The 17,428-nt window shown below is 47.8% G+C and overlaps 1 protein-coding gene across 7 annotated transcripts in view; it reads left to right on the top strand.

Annotated features, from left to right (window-relative positions):
- LOC138102868 (ubiquitin-associated protein 2-like) overlaps window positions 1–17,428 on the top strand; it is a 295,204-nt gene that overhangs the window by 65,109 nt on the left and 212,667 nt on the right. For all 7 annotated transcript variants that reach the window (XM_069000627.1, XM_069000633.1, XM_069000632.1 and 4 more), the window contains exons 5-6: window positions 15,352–15,505; window positions 17,257–17,334. In XM_069000627.1, the coding sequence (XP_068856728.1) occupies window positions 15,352–15,505; window positions 17,257–17,334 (232 nt within the window). The remainder of the gene's footprint in view (window positions 1–15,351; window positions 15,506–17,256; window positions 17,335–17,428) is intronic.

Raw genomic sequence — 17,428 nt, 5'->3', positions numbered from 1 at the left:
AGAAGGATTCTCTGATAGTCCAGGCAGGGTGTTCAATTGCCTAATGCCTTCTGCCTCCACAGCAGCTATTCCCAAAAGCCCACGTGAGTCCCTTTGGGTCTTTGTAATAGCCATTCCAGAGGAAGTCTATGCCCAGAATACACTGGGTCTCTGGGCCAGTCACAATCGGATGCTTTTGCCACTCCTTCCCAGTCAGGCTCACCTTAGCTTCCAACAGGGTCAACTGCTGTGATCCCCCAGTCACCCCAGCAATGGATACAGGTTCTGCCCCCACATGTCCCGATGGCATTAAAGTACACTGTGCCCCAGTATCAACCAATGCATCATATTTTTGTGGCTCTGATGTGCCATGCCATCAAATCCACACCATCCAGAAAACCCGGTTTTCCCTAACCTCTACCTGGCTAGAGGCAGGGCCCCTCTAGCCCTGGTTATCATTCTTTCCCTGGGCGTACATGCTAGAGGTCCATTCAAGGGGATCTGACATATCATCCTCCCTTCTGTAATACCTGGCAGCTCGGTCACGGGAGGCTGAGGCTACTTTCACCTTCGAGACCCCCCCGGTTAGTGTCTTCCTCCTTGATTTCACGCACCCGTGCTGCCAAGACAGAGGTGGGTTTCCCATCCCACCTTCTCATGTCTTCCCCATTGTCGCACAAAAAAAAACACAGCTCAGCTCATGGGGGGTACCCTCTCTCTCTAGCTGGGGGACGTTGGGCTCTGACTTAGGGGCCTGTGACTCGCACTGGTGGCACACTGATCTTCCTCAACTCCTCCGTCACCCCTCCTAATCTGCTCTTTAAATTCCTCTTTGAGGTCCTTTATCATGGCAGAGACATGAGCTTTCAGCGGGCCGTTGACCATACTGTCATAATTTCTGAGCTTTTTGGCAACAGAACCCACTCTTTCTCAGTGTTCCTTGGCATTAATTGTTGCAATGCAGGTGGTATATTGCTGTGGCCCTAGCTTTGCCAGGTTCCTCATCTGCCCAGTGCACTTGACCTTGTCGGGGTCATTATCATGCTGTCCATCCCTCCCAAAGAGTACCTCTAATACCGCCACTTTTCTTAGCTGTTGGATCCCTTCTTCAAGTGTCTTCCATTGCATTCTATGATGGTACTCCTGCATTCTTTCTTTGTGAACGAACCTTTCTCTCACACTCATTAAAAAACAGTCCCAGAGAGAAAGGGGCCTTGGCTCCCTCACGAATATCTGATCCACACCCGAGTCTTGGGTCAACGATCCCAGATACCTTGCCTCACCACTATCCAGTTGCATGCCTGTGCCCATAAGGTCCCAAACCCGAAGCAACCAGGTTGTATAAGGCTCACGCCCCTACCGCACAATGTCTTTTCGCATATTATGGAGACTGTCGTACGACAGGGACTCAGTGATGATTTCAGGTTCTGACTCCCCTGCTGGTTGTGAGGGCCCTGCTTCCCCATCATCATTAACTGGACGTACTGATTTGGTCTTATACTTCCTCGTCTGCACAGGGGCGACTGCTGCTGGCTGCACTTGTCCTTGTGGTTCAGCTGAAACCTGGACGGTTGTAACATCCGTGGGTTCCGCTGCTGCACCATCAGACTCTCCCCCTTTGGGGCAGGGAGAGGGTTTCCCACTAGCTGGGGAGGTGTATTCCCTCAGCAGCACTTAGCACATCTTGCGCATCTCCTTCACCAGTGCCCCCACTAAATCTGGGTGGTTCATTTCTGCAGTGGGCTGTTGGGCAGAGTCAGGCTGTGGGGTAGGGTCTCTAGTGTCTGGGACCATGTCAGGTTCTGTGTCAGGATCAGGCTCTGGGGTAGGATCTCTAGTCTCTGGGGCCATTGTCTGGGTAGTTATCCAAGCCAATCTCAGCTTATCCTTGAGTGCTAAATAGAGTAGGCCTACCAGCACCACTTGGTTAGTACTTAGAGGGAATCTAAACCCTTTGAAAATTTGTGGGGTAAGCCCAAAGAATTGGTTGAGGGGTTGGGAGAAAACTTCCCCTGGTGTCATTTCCTCACAGAAGGTACCATTTTTAACACAACCCCAAAAACATTCACTTAGTGTGTGATAGCCCTTTATCCACGTGCCCACATTCTGGAGGAAGTTAAAAGCCCATTAATTCCTCACCTTCTCGACCCATAGCGCAAGCTGGATAACAGCAATGGTAGCCTTAGTCAGAGGACCCATGTTTAAAGTTAGAAAGTGTATGTTTTATTTGGCGCCAGGCTCTGCGTGGGATATCTCCTTAAGACGCAGGCCTCGATACAAGCAAACATGATACCTTTTTTTTCCCAAATATATATGAATATCGAAAATACAAATGTATATTCATAACATTAACAACTCCAATTGTCCACTTTGTATGGAAATGAGCTTAAATGTCATTAAGCATGCGTAGTGTGTGTTCTGAATTTAGTTGGTGGTCTTGAATTGGGTCAGTGGTCCCAAAAAAGATGAAGTAACTCATCTCCCTCATTTTGACCTTTTTCGCCTTTCTGAACTTTAGCAATCCTAATTACTTTAGTGGCCTGTAAGTTTCTTCTTGCATGACTTTTGGATGGGTTCCCACAAAGGGAGGAAATTGGTAATTGTCCTTGTTCCCTAGACCAACTTATCAATGTTTCTACTCATTCTAAACACAGCTAAGCAAACATGCAATTGACAGATCATCAGTTATTTGGTAATCAGTTCCTAACATCTAAAACCCTATTTCAGGTCCAGCTCTCCTAACTATTTTAATTAACTCTCACTGGGCCCAAATTCTTTCCTATTCCACCCATTCCAACACAGCTAGCCTATAACTAAAATCTTTATGTTTCTTCTAAATCTATATTTCACAGGGGCAGGGAAGCCCTGTGCCTCTCGCCCCAGGGCCCCTGTCCCGGGGCTACATGACAGGGGGGAGGGATCCTGACATTTCACCCATTTTATTTTAATAAAAGGAGATTGAAAACAACTGGATAAACATAACAAGAACAGTTTTAAAACAAAACAAGCCACCTTCCTGAGCCTTTAAATGTCCAAACAGATTGTCTGGAACATCTTAAGGCTGACAGAAGGGAGACAGGACTCTCCAGGCATGCTTTGTGGGGAAACTGAGGCAGGAGAGGGTTTAATTTCTTCCCTCCCCCTTTTCATCCCCCACTCGGCATTGGAGAGGAGTTGTAGGGAAAAGGAATTGTATAGGGAAGCCATGGGGTGAAAAACGGATTAGGAATAAACTGGGGGTGGGGTAAACTTAGAAAGGGGTTCATATTGGGTATAGGGTAAAAGGGGAAAGTAGGTTGTGGGTAGGAAAGTGTCTGGGATGGATATTGTTTATAATTTTGTGCGTAACGGCTGCCTTTGACTGGAATACCCCCAGGCCCAGTAACATTTGCTGCTTGTAAACCCTTCTTTCCTTGTACTATATCAAATTGTACAACTTCCCCATCTCCTACACTTTGCAGGTAATTTTTAGGGTTATTCCTTTTAATGGCAGTTTTATGGATGAATAAATCTTCCCCTGTATCATCTTGTGTTATAAATCCATAGTTGTTTTTTACATTGTACCATTTCACAGTTCCTGTGATTTTCGTGGCTACAACTTCTCCTATCACATGCTTGCGTGTTTGTTGTGGCTGCTGGTCCCCCGTGGCTGCTACCTCGCTGACTCCAAAGTCTCATCCGGGCCCCCAAGTTGCGACTGCTCTGTGCCCTCCGAGCGGCGCTGCTCCGGCGCGTGTCTGGGCTCTGCGCGGCCCTGCGTTGCCATCGCCGCCGGCCCCGCGCCCTGTGAGCGGTTCCGCTCTGCGAACTCCACGCTGCTTTGAGTGCAGCCTCGTTTCATCTCCGCGCTGCATGGCTTCTCATGTCGCTATGGAAACCGCTGCTTCTCCCTCCACAGGGCTCTCTGAGCCGTGTGCTCAGAGCGGGCTTCCATGCCGACCCCCAGTTCCTGGCTGCTCGTGACCCATGGCACCCGCGGCGCCTACAGCATTGCTTCCTCACTCGCAGTCGTGTGTCAGGGGACCCCGAGACAGGGATGGGGTTAGCAATAAGGCGCGCGCTCCCGAGGGGGCCGGGCGCATTCAGCGCAGGCACCTCCACTGGCACGGCTGCAGTCACGTGCTCCTGGGATGGCCACCGCGCGGTCTCGGCCATGGGATTATGGCCATCCTCTGCTCTAGGGGTAATAGGACCATACAAATGCTCCTCAAGAGCTTCACTGATTACAATTAATCCACGGACAGCTTCTGTCACTAGTCCATGTTCTGTTTGATCCCTTATCTTATCCCAGATCTTGTACCAAAAACACCCGTGACTAGTTCCAGGGGGATCAATATCAAAAAGTAAGTCTCGAGAAATATAGAAGACATTTTTGAAAAGCCAGTTAAAAAAATGTTCTAGATCTCCCGGAACAAATACTTTCTTGTTTTTTTGTTCAAGGATTTCTTTAACTTCTAGATACATTTCTTTCTGTGGTTCAGAGAGCCGCATTTCCTACGATTCTTCCATAGTCAAAAGAGAATATCCAAACCAAGGTGAGAAGAGAGAGATCTAGAGTGGTTTTTACTCACGAATTTTCTGTCCTTAGGGATCGGTGTCTTGCCCGCAATTCTCTACCATTTGCTACAGTGGGGATTACTGTTACATGCATATCAAACAAGGCAGCCTGTGGAAAAGAAATATATATGGACAGATTCTTGATAGATGTTTCAGAGATGTTTATTTCTCCAGCCGCATGGCTGGGATCTGCCGAGGAACTGTTACAGTCACGGAACCCGAGGGTCCTTGCCCGCACAGGGGAACACAAAACAACCAATGGAGAATGAGGCTGACCAGGGGCAGGGAAACCCCATGCCTCCCCCCCAGGGCCCCTCTCCCAGGACAACATGGCAGGGGGGATGGACCCCAACACACAGCTGTAATTTTGGTTGCCTCAGGCATCCTCAGCTGAACTTGTATGGGAGCTAATTGATTGCAAAAAGACAGCTTCAATAGTCTGTGATGGATTCCCATGCCCAGAGGTAGCATCATACTGTATCTGAAAGGACATGCCCAAATTTTGAGGCTTTCCTCAAAATTATACTGTGGGAAAACATGGATCTGATGCTTTCATTGTCATCCTTTTACTGATGCTTCCCAAGCCATGTGTCTTGGTTTGAAAGACAGGTGTCTGCTAAGGAAGGCAGAAGCCTCCCTTGGAGTGGCAGATGTAACCCCTTTCCCTCCGAGTTATTATAATTTTGAAATCAAGGGCTTTTAGGCAAAGATGTGGGAAATAGGAATAACAGTTCTTTACCATTATATATATAACCAGTCAAACAAACAACAATAACTATGGCAGTAACAGCAAACAATCACAAACCCAGTGCCAGCCTTCTCGGCTGTTGGGCCCTTTTCCCCTTGGGTGCAGTTCTGCTTGCAGCTGGCAGGGGCGCTGGCGGCTCCCGGTGAGCAGGGCAGGTGCGATGGCTTCCTTGCGGCTGCAGGGGGCGCTCTGGAGCGAGCTCAGGAAGCATGCAGCACCGGTGGTCTGGGGTCCTGGGGAAGGATGGAACAAAGGTTTCACAAACCCCTGGGCAGCTGGCCCCGGTGTCCAGCCAGACTCTCGGGAACAGCAGGCTGGAGGCACAGGGACGAGCACCAATCCCAGATGGCAGACGCGATGTATCCAAGCAGGGAACCCCCCAGGGGCCTGGGCAGGCAGGGCGAGCACGGCTACAACGCAGCCATGGCCCGGCCTCCAGCGGGGCAGGGAAAGCGGCTTTGGGATCCCGGTGTTGTTTCCAGCAGAAAGAAAAGCAGCCGAAAAAGAACCAGCAGTTCCTCTCTCTCCGAACGGCGAGACCGAACTGCCCACACCCCCAGGTGAAACAAAAAGAGCAGCCAGGTCCTTTGTCTTCCTTAAGCACAGCCATTTGTCCCCTAGCACCATGCATATGGGAAAAATTCCTTTAACAGGTATTACCGCAAGCCTGGTTCCTACGGTATATCACCGTGTCCCGCAGCCATAAAGAGGAGGAGGAGAGAAGATCCAGCAGGCAGGAATTGTGCAGCAAGATTGATTTATTTAATTATTTTACAAACTCTTTTATAGACTTTTTTCTTCTTAGTCTAATTGGACAAAGGACCAGCCACCCCTTGGGGGTGATTGGCTAAAATCCTAAGACATCCATTGTCAAAATATTTTTCTACTATACCATAAACAAGACTTTTCAAGGTTGCAGGTGTCTTGGTTGTTTACATTCCCTGCCACCTCTTCTGTGAGAGAGAAAAGTCTCTCACGGACTTAGAAAATAGCAAGAAAATCCTTGCTAGCAGCATTTTTGTATCTACAAACAGGAAAGAAAAGCTAGGACTAAACTAAAACCCCAACATTATCCACCCCAAATTTTCCCATACTAACATGTTACATGAAACTTAAACCTTTGAACCATATAAATACATGCATCACCCGAATTATATACATATATACATGCTGATACTGATACAAGTACAGAGCCATGGGTAGTGCATCCTAAAACAAGGTCCCCTTGAGGTATGCATCGGGTCTCTCCATCCTTTTGCATCACCCACCAGGTGCAACCTGGTCCCTGAGCAAAACCAACCCCACGGATGGGTTTGTCTTTGCTCAAGGCAGACTTAACCCAGACAGTTTTTCCAAGCATACCTCTCACGTGCACCACTGGAACCTTATCCCCGTCTGTCGTTTGTAGGAGTTTGATTGGGCAAGGCCTGCTCGGCTGGTGGAGCCTCGGGTGTTAACTAACCACGAGGCTCTTGCTAAATGCACCTCCCAGTTTTTGAAAGTCCCCCCACCCAGTGCCTTCAAGGTGGTTTTAAGCAATCCATTACACCGCTCAACCTTCCCAGCTGCTGGTGCATGGTAAGGGATGTGGTACACCCACTCAATGCCATGTTCTCTAGCCCAGGTGTTTATAAGGCTGTTCTTGAAATGAGTCCCATTGTCTGACTCGATCCTCTCAGGGGTGCCATACCTCCAGAGGACTTGCTTTTCAAGGCCCAGGATGGTGTTCCGGGCAGTAGCATGAGGCATAGGGTAGGTCTCCAGCCATCCTGTGGTGGCTTCTACCATTGTGAGCACATAGCGCTTGCCTTGGCGTGTTTGGGGCAGTGTGATGTAATCAATCTGCCAGGCCTCCCCATACTTGTATTTGGACCACCGCCCACCATACCACAGGGGCTTCACCCGCTTGGCCTGCTTGATCGCAGCGCATGTCTCACAGTCATGGATCACCTGGGAGATACTGTCCATGGTTAGATCCACCCCTCGATCTCGTGCCCACTTATAGGTGGCATCTCTGCCCTGATGGCCTGAGGCATCATGGGCCCATCGAGCTAGGAACAACTCTCCTTTGTGTTGCCAATCCAAGTCTATCTGGGACACTTCTATTTTCGCAGCCTGATCTACCTGTTTGTTGTTACGATGTTCTTCGTTAGCCCAGCTCTTGGGGACGTGAGCATCTACATGACGGATTTTCATGGATAGTTTCTCTACCCGAGTGGCAATGCCTTTCCACTCCTCAGCAGCCCAGATTGGTTTTCCTCTGCGCTGCCAGTTTTCCTTCTTCCACCTTTCCAGCCAACCCCACGGAGCATTGGCTACCATCCATGAATCAGTGTAGAGGTAGAGCTTTGGCCACTTCTCTCTTTCAGCTGTGTCCAGAGCTAATTGAACGGCTTTTAGCTCAGCAAATTGGCTCGATCCCTCGTCTCCTTCAGTAGCCTGTGCAACTTGTCATGTGGGGCTCCATACAGCGGCTTTCCATTTCCGGCTAGTGCCTACAATTCGGCCGGAACCATCAGTGAAGAGGGCATATTGTCTTTCACTCTCTGGTAGCTCGTTCATTATATGGTGGGGCTTCTTCGGCACGCGTCACCTGCTCCTCTTCTTCTTCAGAAGATAACCCAAAAGTCTCACCTTCCGGCCAGTTCGTAATTATTTCCAAGATCCCAGGACGACTTGGGTTTCCAATTCGGGTGCGCTGCGTGATGAGGGCAATCCATTTGCTCCAAGTAGCGTTGGTGGCGTGATGCGTGGAAGGAACCTTTCCTTTGAACATCCACCCCAGCACCGGTAGTCAGGGTGCCAGGAGGAGTTGTGCCTCTGTGCCAATTACTTCTAGGGCAGCTTGGACTCCTTCATAAGTGTTCTGGGTTGCAGTGTATTCTATTACCATCCTCATGAGCTGTTGAAATCAGGTGGGGCAGTGTTTCCTTGCCTCCTCCCCCCAGAATATCTTTCTGTTGATGGCCCATCATTGTCCTGCCGCATGACTCAGAGATAACTCCCTCAGGACTATCTTCTGTTAATGAGCCTGATCAACACTTGGCCTCATGACTCATTACCTCATTGTGAGATGCTCCACCCAGAGGGAGGAACCAAGCATCCCATCGTGGATATAATCTGGGACTCTGAACACCAGAGACAACCCTTTCCACTGGATTTCCAGAGGACAGGAGCTACACAGCCACCACTGGACTTTCTGAGGAAGAGCAGACCTCTTTACTACAGGATCACCGCTTCAGAGGACTGCAGCCACCATTCTACCAGACTGCTACCACCACCCTGCCTAACAGGGACTCAGGTTGTATCTTGACTATGTCAGTTTGAACCAGTGTTTTCTTTTACTTTTTTTCCTTTTCTTTAATTTCCATTAAATTGTTATTCTGACTTGGTGCCTCCCACTGGTTTGTTTTCAAGCTAATACAATAAGCTGCCAAGATTTCCGTCTCTGTGGGAGTGTAGTTGGCTTCAGACCCTCTGTAGCTTCGGCTCCAGAATCCCAGTGGTCGGCCCTGAGTCTCACCAGGTACCTTCTGCCAGAGGCTCCAGGTCAGACCATTGCTCCTGGCTGCAGAGTAGAACACGTTCTTCACCTCTGGTCCTGTCCTGACTGTCCAAGGGCTACCACATGAGCAATTTCCTGCTTCATCTGGGTGAAGGGTTGCTGCTGTTCTGGGCCCAGTGGAAATCGTTCTTCTTGTGGGTAACAAGATAGAGAAGACTCACGATCTGTCTGTACTCAGGAATGTGCATTCTCCAGAAACCTATGGCACCTAGGAAAGCTTGGCTTTCCTTCTTGTTGGTCGGTGGAGACATTGCTGTGATCTTATTGATGATCTTGGTGGGAATCTGACGTCGTCCATCTTGCCACTTTACTCCCAGGAACTGGATCTCTCGGGCAGGTCCCTTGACTTTGATCTTCTTGATGGCAAAGCCGGCTTCCAGGAGATCTTGGATTATTCTCTCCTTTCTCAAACACTTCTGTTGCGGTGTTCCCCACACAATGATGTCATCAATGTACAGCAGATGTTCTGGAGCCTCACCCTTTTCCAGTGCAGCCTGGATCAGTCCATGGCAGATGGTGGGACTGTGCTTCCACTCCTGGGGCAGTCGGTTCCAGGTATACTGCACACCCTCCAGGTGAAAGCAAACTGAGGCCTGCACTCTGCTGCCAGAGGAATGGAGAAAAATGCATTAGCAATGTCAATAGTGGCATACCACTTCGCTGCTTTGGGTTCCAGCTCGTACTGAAGCTCCAGCATGTCTGGCACAGCAGCACTCAGCAGTGGAGTTACTTCATTCAAGGCACGATAGTCCACAGTCAATCTCCATTCCCCATCAGACTTGTGCACTGGCCAAATGGGGCTATTGAAGGGTGAGTGGGTCTTGCTGACCACCCCTTGGCTCTCCAGCTCGCGGATCATCTTGTGGATGGGAATCACAGCATCTCGATTTGTCCGATACTGCCATCAGTGCAATGTCGAGGTGGCAATTGGCACTTGTTGGTCTTCCACTTTCAGGAGCCCAACTGCAGAAGGATTCTCTGATAGTCCAGGCAGGGTGTTCAATAGCCTAATGCCCTCTGCCTCCACAGCAGCAATCCCAAATGCCCGCCTGAGTCCTTTCGGGTCTTTGTAATAGCCATTCCGGAGGAAGTCTATGCCCTGAATACACTGGGTCTCTGGGCCGGTCACAATCGGATGCTTTTGCCACTCCTTCCCAGTCAGGCTCACCTTAGCTTCCAACAGGGTCAACTGCTGTGATCCCCCGGTCACCCCAGCAATGGATACAGGTTCTGCCCCCACATGTCCCGATGGCATTAAAGTACACTGTGCCCCAGTATCAACCAATGCATCATATTTTTTGGCTCTGATGTGCCAGGCCATCGAATCCACACCATCCAGAAAACCCGGTTCTCCCGTGCCTCTTCCTGGCTAGAGGGGGGGCCCCTCTAGCCCTGGTTATCATTCTTTCCCTGGGTGTATATGCTCAAGGTACCTTCAAGGGGATCTGACATATCATCTTCCCTTCTGTAATACCTGGCAGCTCGGTCACGGGAGGCTGAGGCTACTTTCACCTTCGTGGAACCCCCTCGGTTAGTGCCTCCCTCCTTGAGTTCACGCACCTGCGCTGCCAGGACAGAGGTGGGTTTCCCATTCCACCTTCTCATGTCTTCCTAATGCTCACACAGGAAAATCCACAGCTCAGCTTGTGGGGTGTATCCTCTCTCTCTAGCAGGGGGACGACGGGCTCTGACTTGGGGGCCTGTGACTTGCACTGGTGCCCCACTGATCTTCCTCACCTCTTCCCTTATCTCCTTCATCTCCTCTTTGAGGTCCTGGACTGTGGGGTATGCCTAGCCCATGCCCTGAAGGGACGTCTGCTGAGATAAGGAGATTGAGCAATCTCCCAGCAGGACTCCCTGGAAAGGTAACCACTTTGGTCACGGCGAGGAAAGGCAGGCCCACAATCCTTTAGGAGACACTATGCAGATCATTCTGTAACCCATTGGTCTGTTCCCATCCCAGATTTTCTGTAATCGATTGGTCCCTTACTGATCCCCTGTATCCCTATAAAAGGAAGCTCTTTGGGGCCCTTCCCAGAGAGAGGGTTCTCGTCCCTGGCTCCCCCCTTCACCGGAGGGGACCCATAATAACGCTACCTCTGTGCGGAACCAGCCACACGAGCCTTCTCATCTCTCTCTCTGGTCTGGCTTGGCCTGGAGGCTGCCCTGCAGAGCTGAGCTGGAATCACGAGCTGATAATCACTAAAGAGCTGACAGTCTCTGCAAGGGCCTCCCTGCCAGCAGCTGAGGGAAGACACCGGACTTCAGGAAGGCGATTCCTTTCGGGACCATCTCCCCGGACCGGTCATCTCTTCCTGGGTCAGAGCTGCTGAGCCCCTCCACCAGCTGTAATAGTGGACCACAGCAGAGACATGAGCTTTCAGCGGATCATTGACCATACCGTCATAATTCCTGAGCTTGTTGGCGACAGAGCCCACTGTTTCTCTGTTATTGTCAGCATCAGTTGTTGCAATGAAGGTGGTGTATTGCCATGGCCCTAGCTTTGCCAGGTTTCACATCATCTGTCCTGTGCACCTGACCTTATCGGGGTCATTATCGTACTGTCCATCCCTCTCAAAGAGTACCTCTAATACTGCCACCTCTCTTAGGTGCTTGATCCCTTCCTTGAGTGTCTTCCACTGCATTCTATGATGGTACTCCTGCATTCTTTCTTTGTGAACGAACCTTTCTCTCACACTCATTAAGAGCCACGCCCAGAGAGAAAGGGGCCCTGACTCCCTCACAAATATCTGGTCCACACCTGGGTCCTGGGTCAACAATCCCAGCTACCTTGCCTCACCACTATCCAGTTGCACACCTGTGCCCATAAGGTCCCAAACCTGAAGCAGCCAGGTGGTATAAGGCTCGCGCCCCCCGCCGCACAATGTCTTTTCGCATACCACGGAGACTGTTGTGCGACAGGGACTCAGTGATGATTTCAGGCTCTGGCTCTCCTGCTGGTTGTGAGGGCCCTGGTTCCCCATCATCATTAACTGGTCATACTGATTTGGTCTTATACTTCCTCCTTTGCACAGGGGCGACTGCTGCTGGCTGTGGTTGACCTTGTGGTTCAGCTGGAACCTGGATGGTTGTAAGATCCGTGGGTTCCACTGCTGCACCATCGGACTCACCCTCTTTGGGGCAGGGAGAGGGTTTTTCACTAGCTGAGGAGGTGTATTCCCTTAGCACTTGGCATATCCCCTGGCGCACCTGACCCATCTCCTGGCATATCCCCTTGTGCACCTGGCCCTTCTCCTGGCATATCTCCTGGTGCATCTCCTGCATCCCCTTCACCAGTACCCCCACCCAGTTCGGATAGTCCATTTCTGAGGTGGGCTGTTGGGCGGTATCAGGCTGTGGGGTAGGGTCAGGCTGTGGGGCAGGGTCTCTAGTGTCTGGGGCTGTGTCAGGCTCTGGGACTGGGTCAGGCTCTGGGGTAGGATCTCTGGTGTTTGGGGCCGTGTCAGGTTCTGGGGCAGGATCAGGCTCTGGGGTAGGATCTCTAGTCTCTGGGGCCAGTGTCTAAGTAGTTATCCAAGCCAATCTCAGCTTATCCTTGAGTGCTAAATAGAGTAGGCCTACCAGCACCAGTTGGTTAGTACTCAGAGGGAATCTAAACCCTTCGAAAATTGGTGGGGTAAGCCCAAAGAACTGGTTGAGGGGTTGGGAGAAAACTTCCCCTGGTGTCATTTCCTCACAGAAAGTACCATTTTTAACATAACCCCAAAAACATGCACTTAGTGTGTGATAGCCCTTTATCCATGTGCCCACATTCCGGAGAACGTTAAAAACCCATGAATTCTTCACCTTCTCGACCCATAGCACAAACTGGATAACAGCAATGGTAGCCTTAGTCAGAGGACCCATGTTTAGGTAAGGAGCTGCAACGGGGAAGAATATAGCCACGACCATCTGCCACCCGAACCAGGGTAAAGTAGACCACATAGTGCTGCCTAACAAGGTTCCTATATACAGCACACAAAATTAAGTTATCCAGGAACTGTTATTCCTTTTTTACCTCTCTCTCTTAATCCCCTCAGGCCCCACTGTTGGGCGCCAATATCTGTCTTGGTTTGAAAGACAGGTGTCTGCTAAGGAAGGCAGGAGCCCCCCTTGGAATGGCAGATGCAATCCCCTTTCCCTCCGAGTTATTATAATTTTGAAATCAAGGGCTTTTTAGGCAAAGATGTGGGAAATAGGAATAACAGTTCTTTACTATTATATATATAACCAGTCAAACAAACAACAATAACTATGGCAGTAACAGCAAACAATCACAAACCCAGTGCCAGCCTTCTCGGCTGTTGGGCCCTTTTCCCCTTGGGTGCAGTTCTGCTTGCAGCCGGCAGGGGCGCTGGCGGCTCCCGGTGAGCAGGGCAGGTGTGATGGTTTCCTTGCGGCTGCAGGGGGCACTTCGGAGCGAGCTCAGGAAGCACGCGGCACTGGTGGTCTGGGGTCCTGGGGAAGGATGGAGCAAAGGTTTCACAAACCCCTGGGCAGCTGGCCCCGGTGTTAGGCTGGACTTTCGGGAACAGCAGGCTGGAGCGGCAGGCTGGAGCAGCAGGGTCGAGCACAAATCCCGGGTGGCAGACGCAATATATCCAAGCGGGGAACCCCCCGGAGGTCTGGGCAGGCAGGGCGAGCACGGCTACAACGTAGCGAAGGCTCGAAGCAACGGCAGGGCAGGGCGGCCACAGCCCGGCCTCCAGCGGGGCAGGGAAAGCGGCTTTGGGTTCCCGGTGTTGTTTCCAGCAGAAAGAAAAGCGGCCGCAAAAGAACCAGCAGTTCCTCTCTCTCTGAACACTGAGACCGAACTGCCCACACCCCCAGGTGAAACAAAAAGAGCAGCCAGGTCCTTTGTCTTCCTTAAGCACAGCCATTTGTCCCCTAGCACCATGCATATGGGAAAAATTCCTTTAACAGGAAAAAAAACCCTAGGACTAAACTAAAACCCCAACACCATGTAAAACCTTACTAAGGAGAGTCTGCTTCCTCTTCAGCTTTGCAGACTCATCCAGTTTTGGGTATTTCTTGCGATGGTTCAAGATTTTTGGCACCATGCCCATCAGTAAAATAGTAGTGCATTCTGAAATTTATAGATTTGGATCTTCAGTTGTCAGTGCAGGTTCTTTTTTTTTCTTCATTGAAATAACTAAAGCTCTAGGAGTGTTTTAATACATAATACAGTTACACAGGCTTTGGCAGATGAAGCCATTTGATAGTTACTGGGGGAGACAGTTTCTGCCTCACAAATAATGCAGTGTTGCTCAAACACAGAGTTTTGTACTTTTAATCTGTGCTGTCTGTGCTTCTCCTAAGTTGGTTTATGATGATATAGTCTTCTATACTGGCGATGAAATTGAAAAGTGATTTCAACCTTTTTTCTCACCTATATCATGTAAAAAAAAAAAAAAAAAGAGAATTTTTTTTTTTTTGTACTTATTGTCTCAAAGGAGATACTGAAACATTGAGTTTATACTTGTAACCTGCTTTGTTACCTGCTTTCTCAATAGAATTAGTTTCCTTAGTTATAGGCATATTGGACTATCTGGTCATTGCCTACCTTGTGAGGGCTGCTGAGTTGCTGTTGTCTGAATTGAGAAGAGATAGGACAGGACCTGAAACTATTGATAGCCAACCTTTTTTGTTGAATACAGGTGCCTGTCAGAAGTCATGGCTTTTTGTAGTGCTTCACAGTTGATGCCATCTCATTTGCATATGCAATTTTACCTCTCAAATACCTTCCCTAGGCTAAAAGCCCCTAGAGATGGTGGCATATACATAAACCTATCTGCCATCTTAATGGTTTGCAAATAATACTTTTCTTCTTTCCTTCGCAGCTAACAGCTCAATCGACTAACTGTGAAATTGCATAAAATGAGTTGCTGTGCTATTCTTGATGAGTGTTTTAATTGTTTTATTTTCAATTTCTATAGAGCTGATATGATCCCTGAATTTATTTTAAAGATGGAATTTTATATTAAAGCTAAAGCTTCAGTTTTCCCAAGTTATTGTTTTGCTATTCTGTCTCTTGGTGCTTGAATTCTAGTACATCTGGATAGTGGTTCCCCCGGCTGTGTATTTACTCTCAGCAGTCTATTGTTCAGTGATACTTATAAGCATTTTTTCATTTCCTTTGGAGAAAAGGATAGCTCTGTACGTGCTCCCTTGCTATATTTATGGAGGTAGTTGAGAGGGAAACTTGCTTGCTTTGCAGATTTTCTGTGTTGTAGTCATATCTAGGCTTCCTTGAACTAGTAAAAGTCCTTTATAGCCAGAAATATTTAGGATTCTCACATTTCATAAGAAAATCCAACTTTTAAAACTTGTTCCTTTTTCATTTCTTTCAAAAAATACAGCTTATGTTTCCATTTGTATCAGTGTAATATGTATGTATGGCTCTTTTTTTCCCATGAACTGGAGGGATGTGAGGTAGAAGCATGCATTGAGAGCTGTCTCTTCCTTTTTGACTTTTGTATCTAATTCTATTCTATCCAAATAGACTTCTTGGGAGACTGTAGGGGGAAAGAAGAAAAACCTTGGAAAAGAAGGTTTGGAAAACAAAGAGAACAGAGAGAAACGAGGGGACAGAGAAATGAGCCGTGGATGGGGAAGTTCCAACAGACGGGGAAGAGGAGGCAGCCGTGGCCGAGAGTGTATGTATAAGGGTTCATTTTTAAAGATTCAGACACTTTTCTTGCAGCTGAAACTGGCTGAGTTAAGAGCAAATGCTTAATAGAGTAAAGTGTCTGAGCTATAGCTCAGCACTGAAGGGATCATAACCTGTTTATGCAACAGGTATGCTCAATGTGTCTGTGACTTGGTTTTGGGATGGTCTGTGTTTATCCAAAGACACTAAATTTAAATTTCTGTCCTTTTTTGATTAATTGATCTTGTACAAATTGCTGTTCTTTTTTAAGTTTTAGAATTGACTCTCTGTAAAACTTCTTGAGAAGCAAGTATGTTGCTGCACAGCTGATACACTTTTTTTTCTTTTAATGAAAAAATTATCCAGCTTTGATTACATCTCCTTTTATGAGTGGGAGAACCTGAAGATGTTCTCATCTTTTTATAAGGGGAATGAAAAGACTGGGATCATTATTACTCTCTAGCATATGTTACTCATAAGCCAACCAAAGGTGAGTTTCTACAACACAGAAAGTTCTTTGTGGGTTGAAATGTTTAAAATTTTTCTACAGCTTATACAGGTGCAAAAATACATTGTACAAAAGCAAACTGATGTTTCCAAGTTAGGTAGCATCACATTAGATCACCATTGGATGCACATTGCTTTTTTTCTTTTTAAGTTTTATCATCAGTATCAAACCTATATAAATTGCCTGTAAGGGCGATATGCACTGATAGATGAGCAGAGAAACACCAATGAAAAAATATGTTTAGCTTTTGACTTAAAAGCAGGAAAAGAATTTACAATATTAACCAATTCTTTTAATTATTGTAATATCTTCAAATATTGTGCCAGTGAAGACATTGTAAATCTTTGTAAAATAATGACAAAGATAGGAAAAAATAGTCATAAAACTTGCAGCTATGCTTAGAAAAATTGAAATCAGATCCATCAAAATGAAAGTGAGGGGCAAAATTTTTGACAGAGCCAGATACTGCTTGTCTCTTTGTAAACTGGAATTAAAGATTTTTTTCAGGTTGTTACCAAATCTCGACAGCTCTTCCCAGTGCAAGTATTAATGGTTTTGTTGCTGCCATTAGGAAAAGTCATGCAGTACAAAATCTCAACAGTGTTTTAAGTGGTCAGGTTTGGGGTTTTTTTTTTTTTGTTTGTTTGTTTTTTCTTTTTTTCTTTCTCCTTCCTTCAAAGAGCCAGCCATCTTATGGAGTACTTCCTCAGGAGTTTTCTGTGAAATATTAAAGGTGCAGTGCTTAGTGCTTTTCTAATGCCTTACCTTCACCCAGTTGTAATCCCTCTGATTTATATACAGAGGAGAGTTGTTTTAAGTTTCCCTGGTTGTACAGGAATATGGTATGGGCAGACAAAAGAATTGGTGTTCTTGGTTGTCTCTTATTCTTTCACTTGCCACACAGCCTGTTATTGAGGAAGCATAGTATGACGCAGCTTTATTTCCTACCTTGTTAAAGAGGTGAGGCCATAATTAATAGTGTAGGCTGCAAAACACTGCCTTTCTCCCCCAAAACCCCAACCCAACAGAAGTGTGTCTGCTGAGGGGCATTTTCCTCTTAGATGTGTTGCTTCCTAATGGTCTAGTGCAAAGTAAACATAACTTGCTTGTAGCTAGGCCCCCGAAGAAGAGGGGTGACTGACATCTGTTAACCAGCCCACTTTAAAATCTTGCCTTTTTTTGAGGTTTAGGTTAAGCAGATGGCTATACTGTCTCATGCATGAGTCTCTTAAGCTGTCCTCTCTCCACAGTCAGAGCTGAAGAGAATGGAGTCGACAACAATCAAGGAGACAGGCCTTCAGACCGTGGGAAACGCGACCGTGTGAGAGGTGAGATGGTAGTATTGGTGCAGGACTGGCACCAATGATTTCATATCCTGAAATTGAACTCTCCCATTTTTTTCTTTAAACACTTCTTTTTTAG

This window comes from Aphelocoma coerulescens, assembly GCF_041296385.1.
Source record: "Aphelocoma coerulescens isolate FSJ_1873_10779 chromosome W unlocalized genomic scaffold, UR_Acoe_1.0 ChrW_unloc_scaf_3, whole genome shotgun sequence".
In the NCBI taxonomy this organism is placed as follows: Eukaryota; Metazoa; Chordata; class Aves; order Passeriformes; family Corvidae; genus Aphelocoma; species Aphelocoma coerulescens.
The sequence above is the reverse complement of the archived record's forward strand: the minus strand, read 5'-3'. Positions and strand labels throughout refer to the sequence as shown.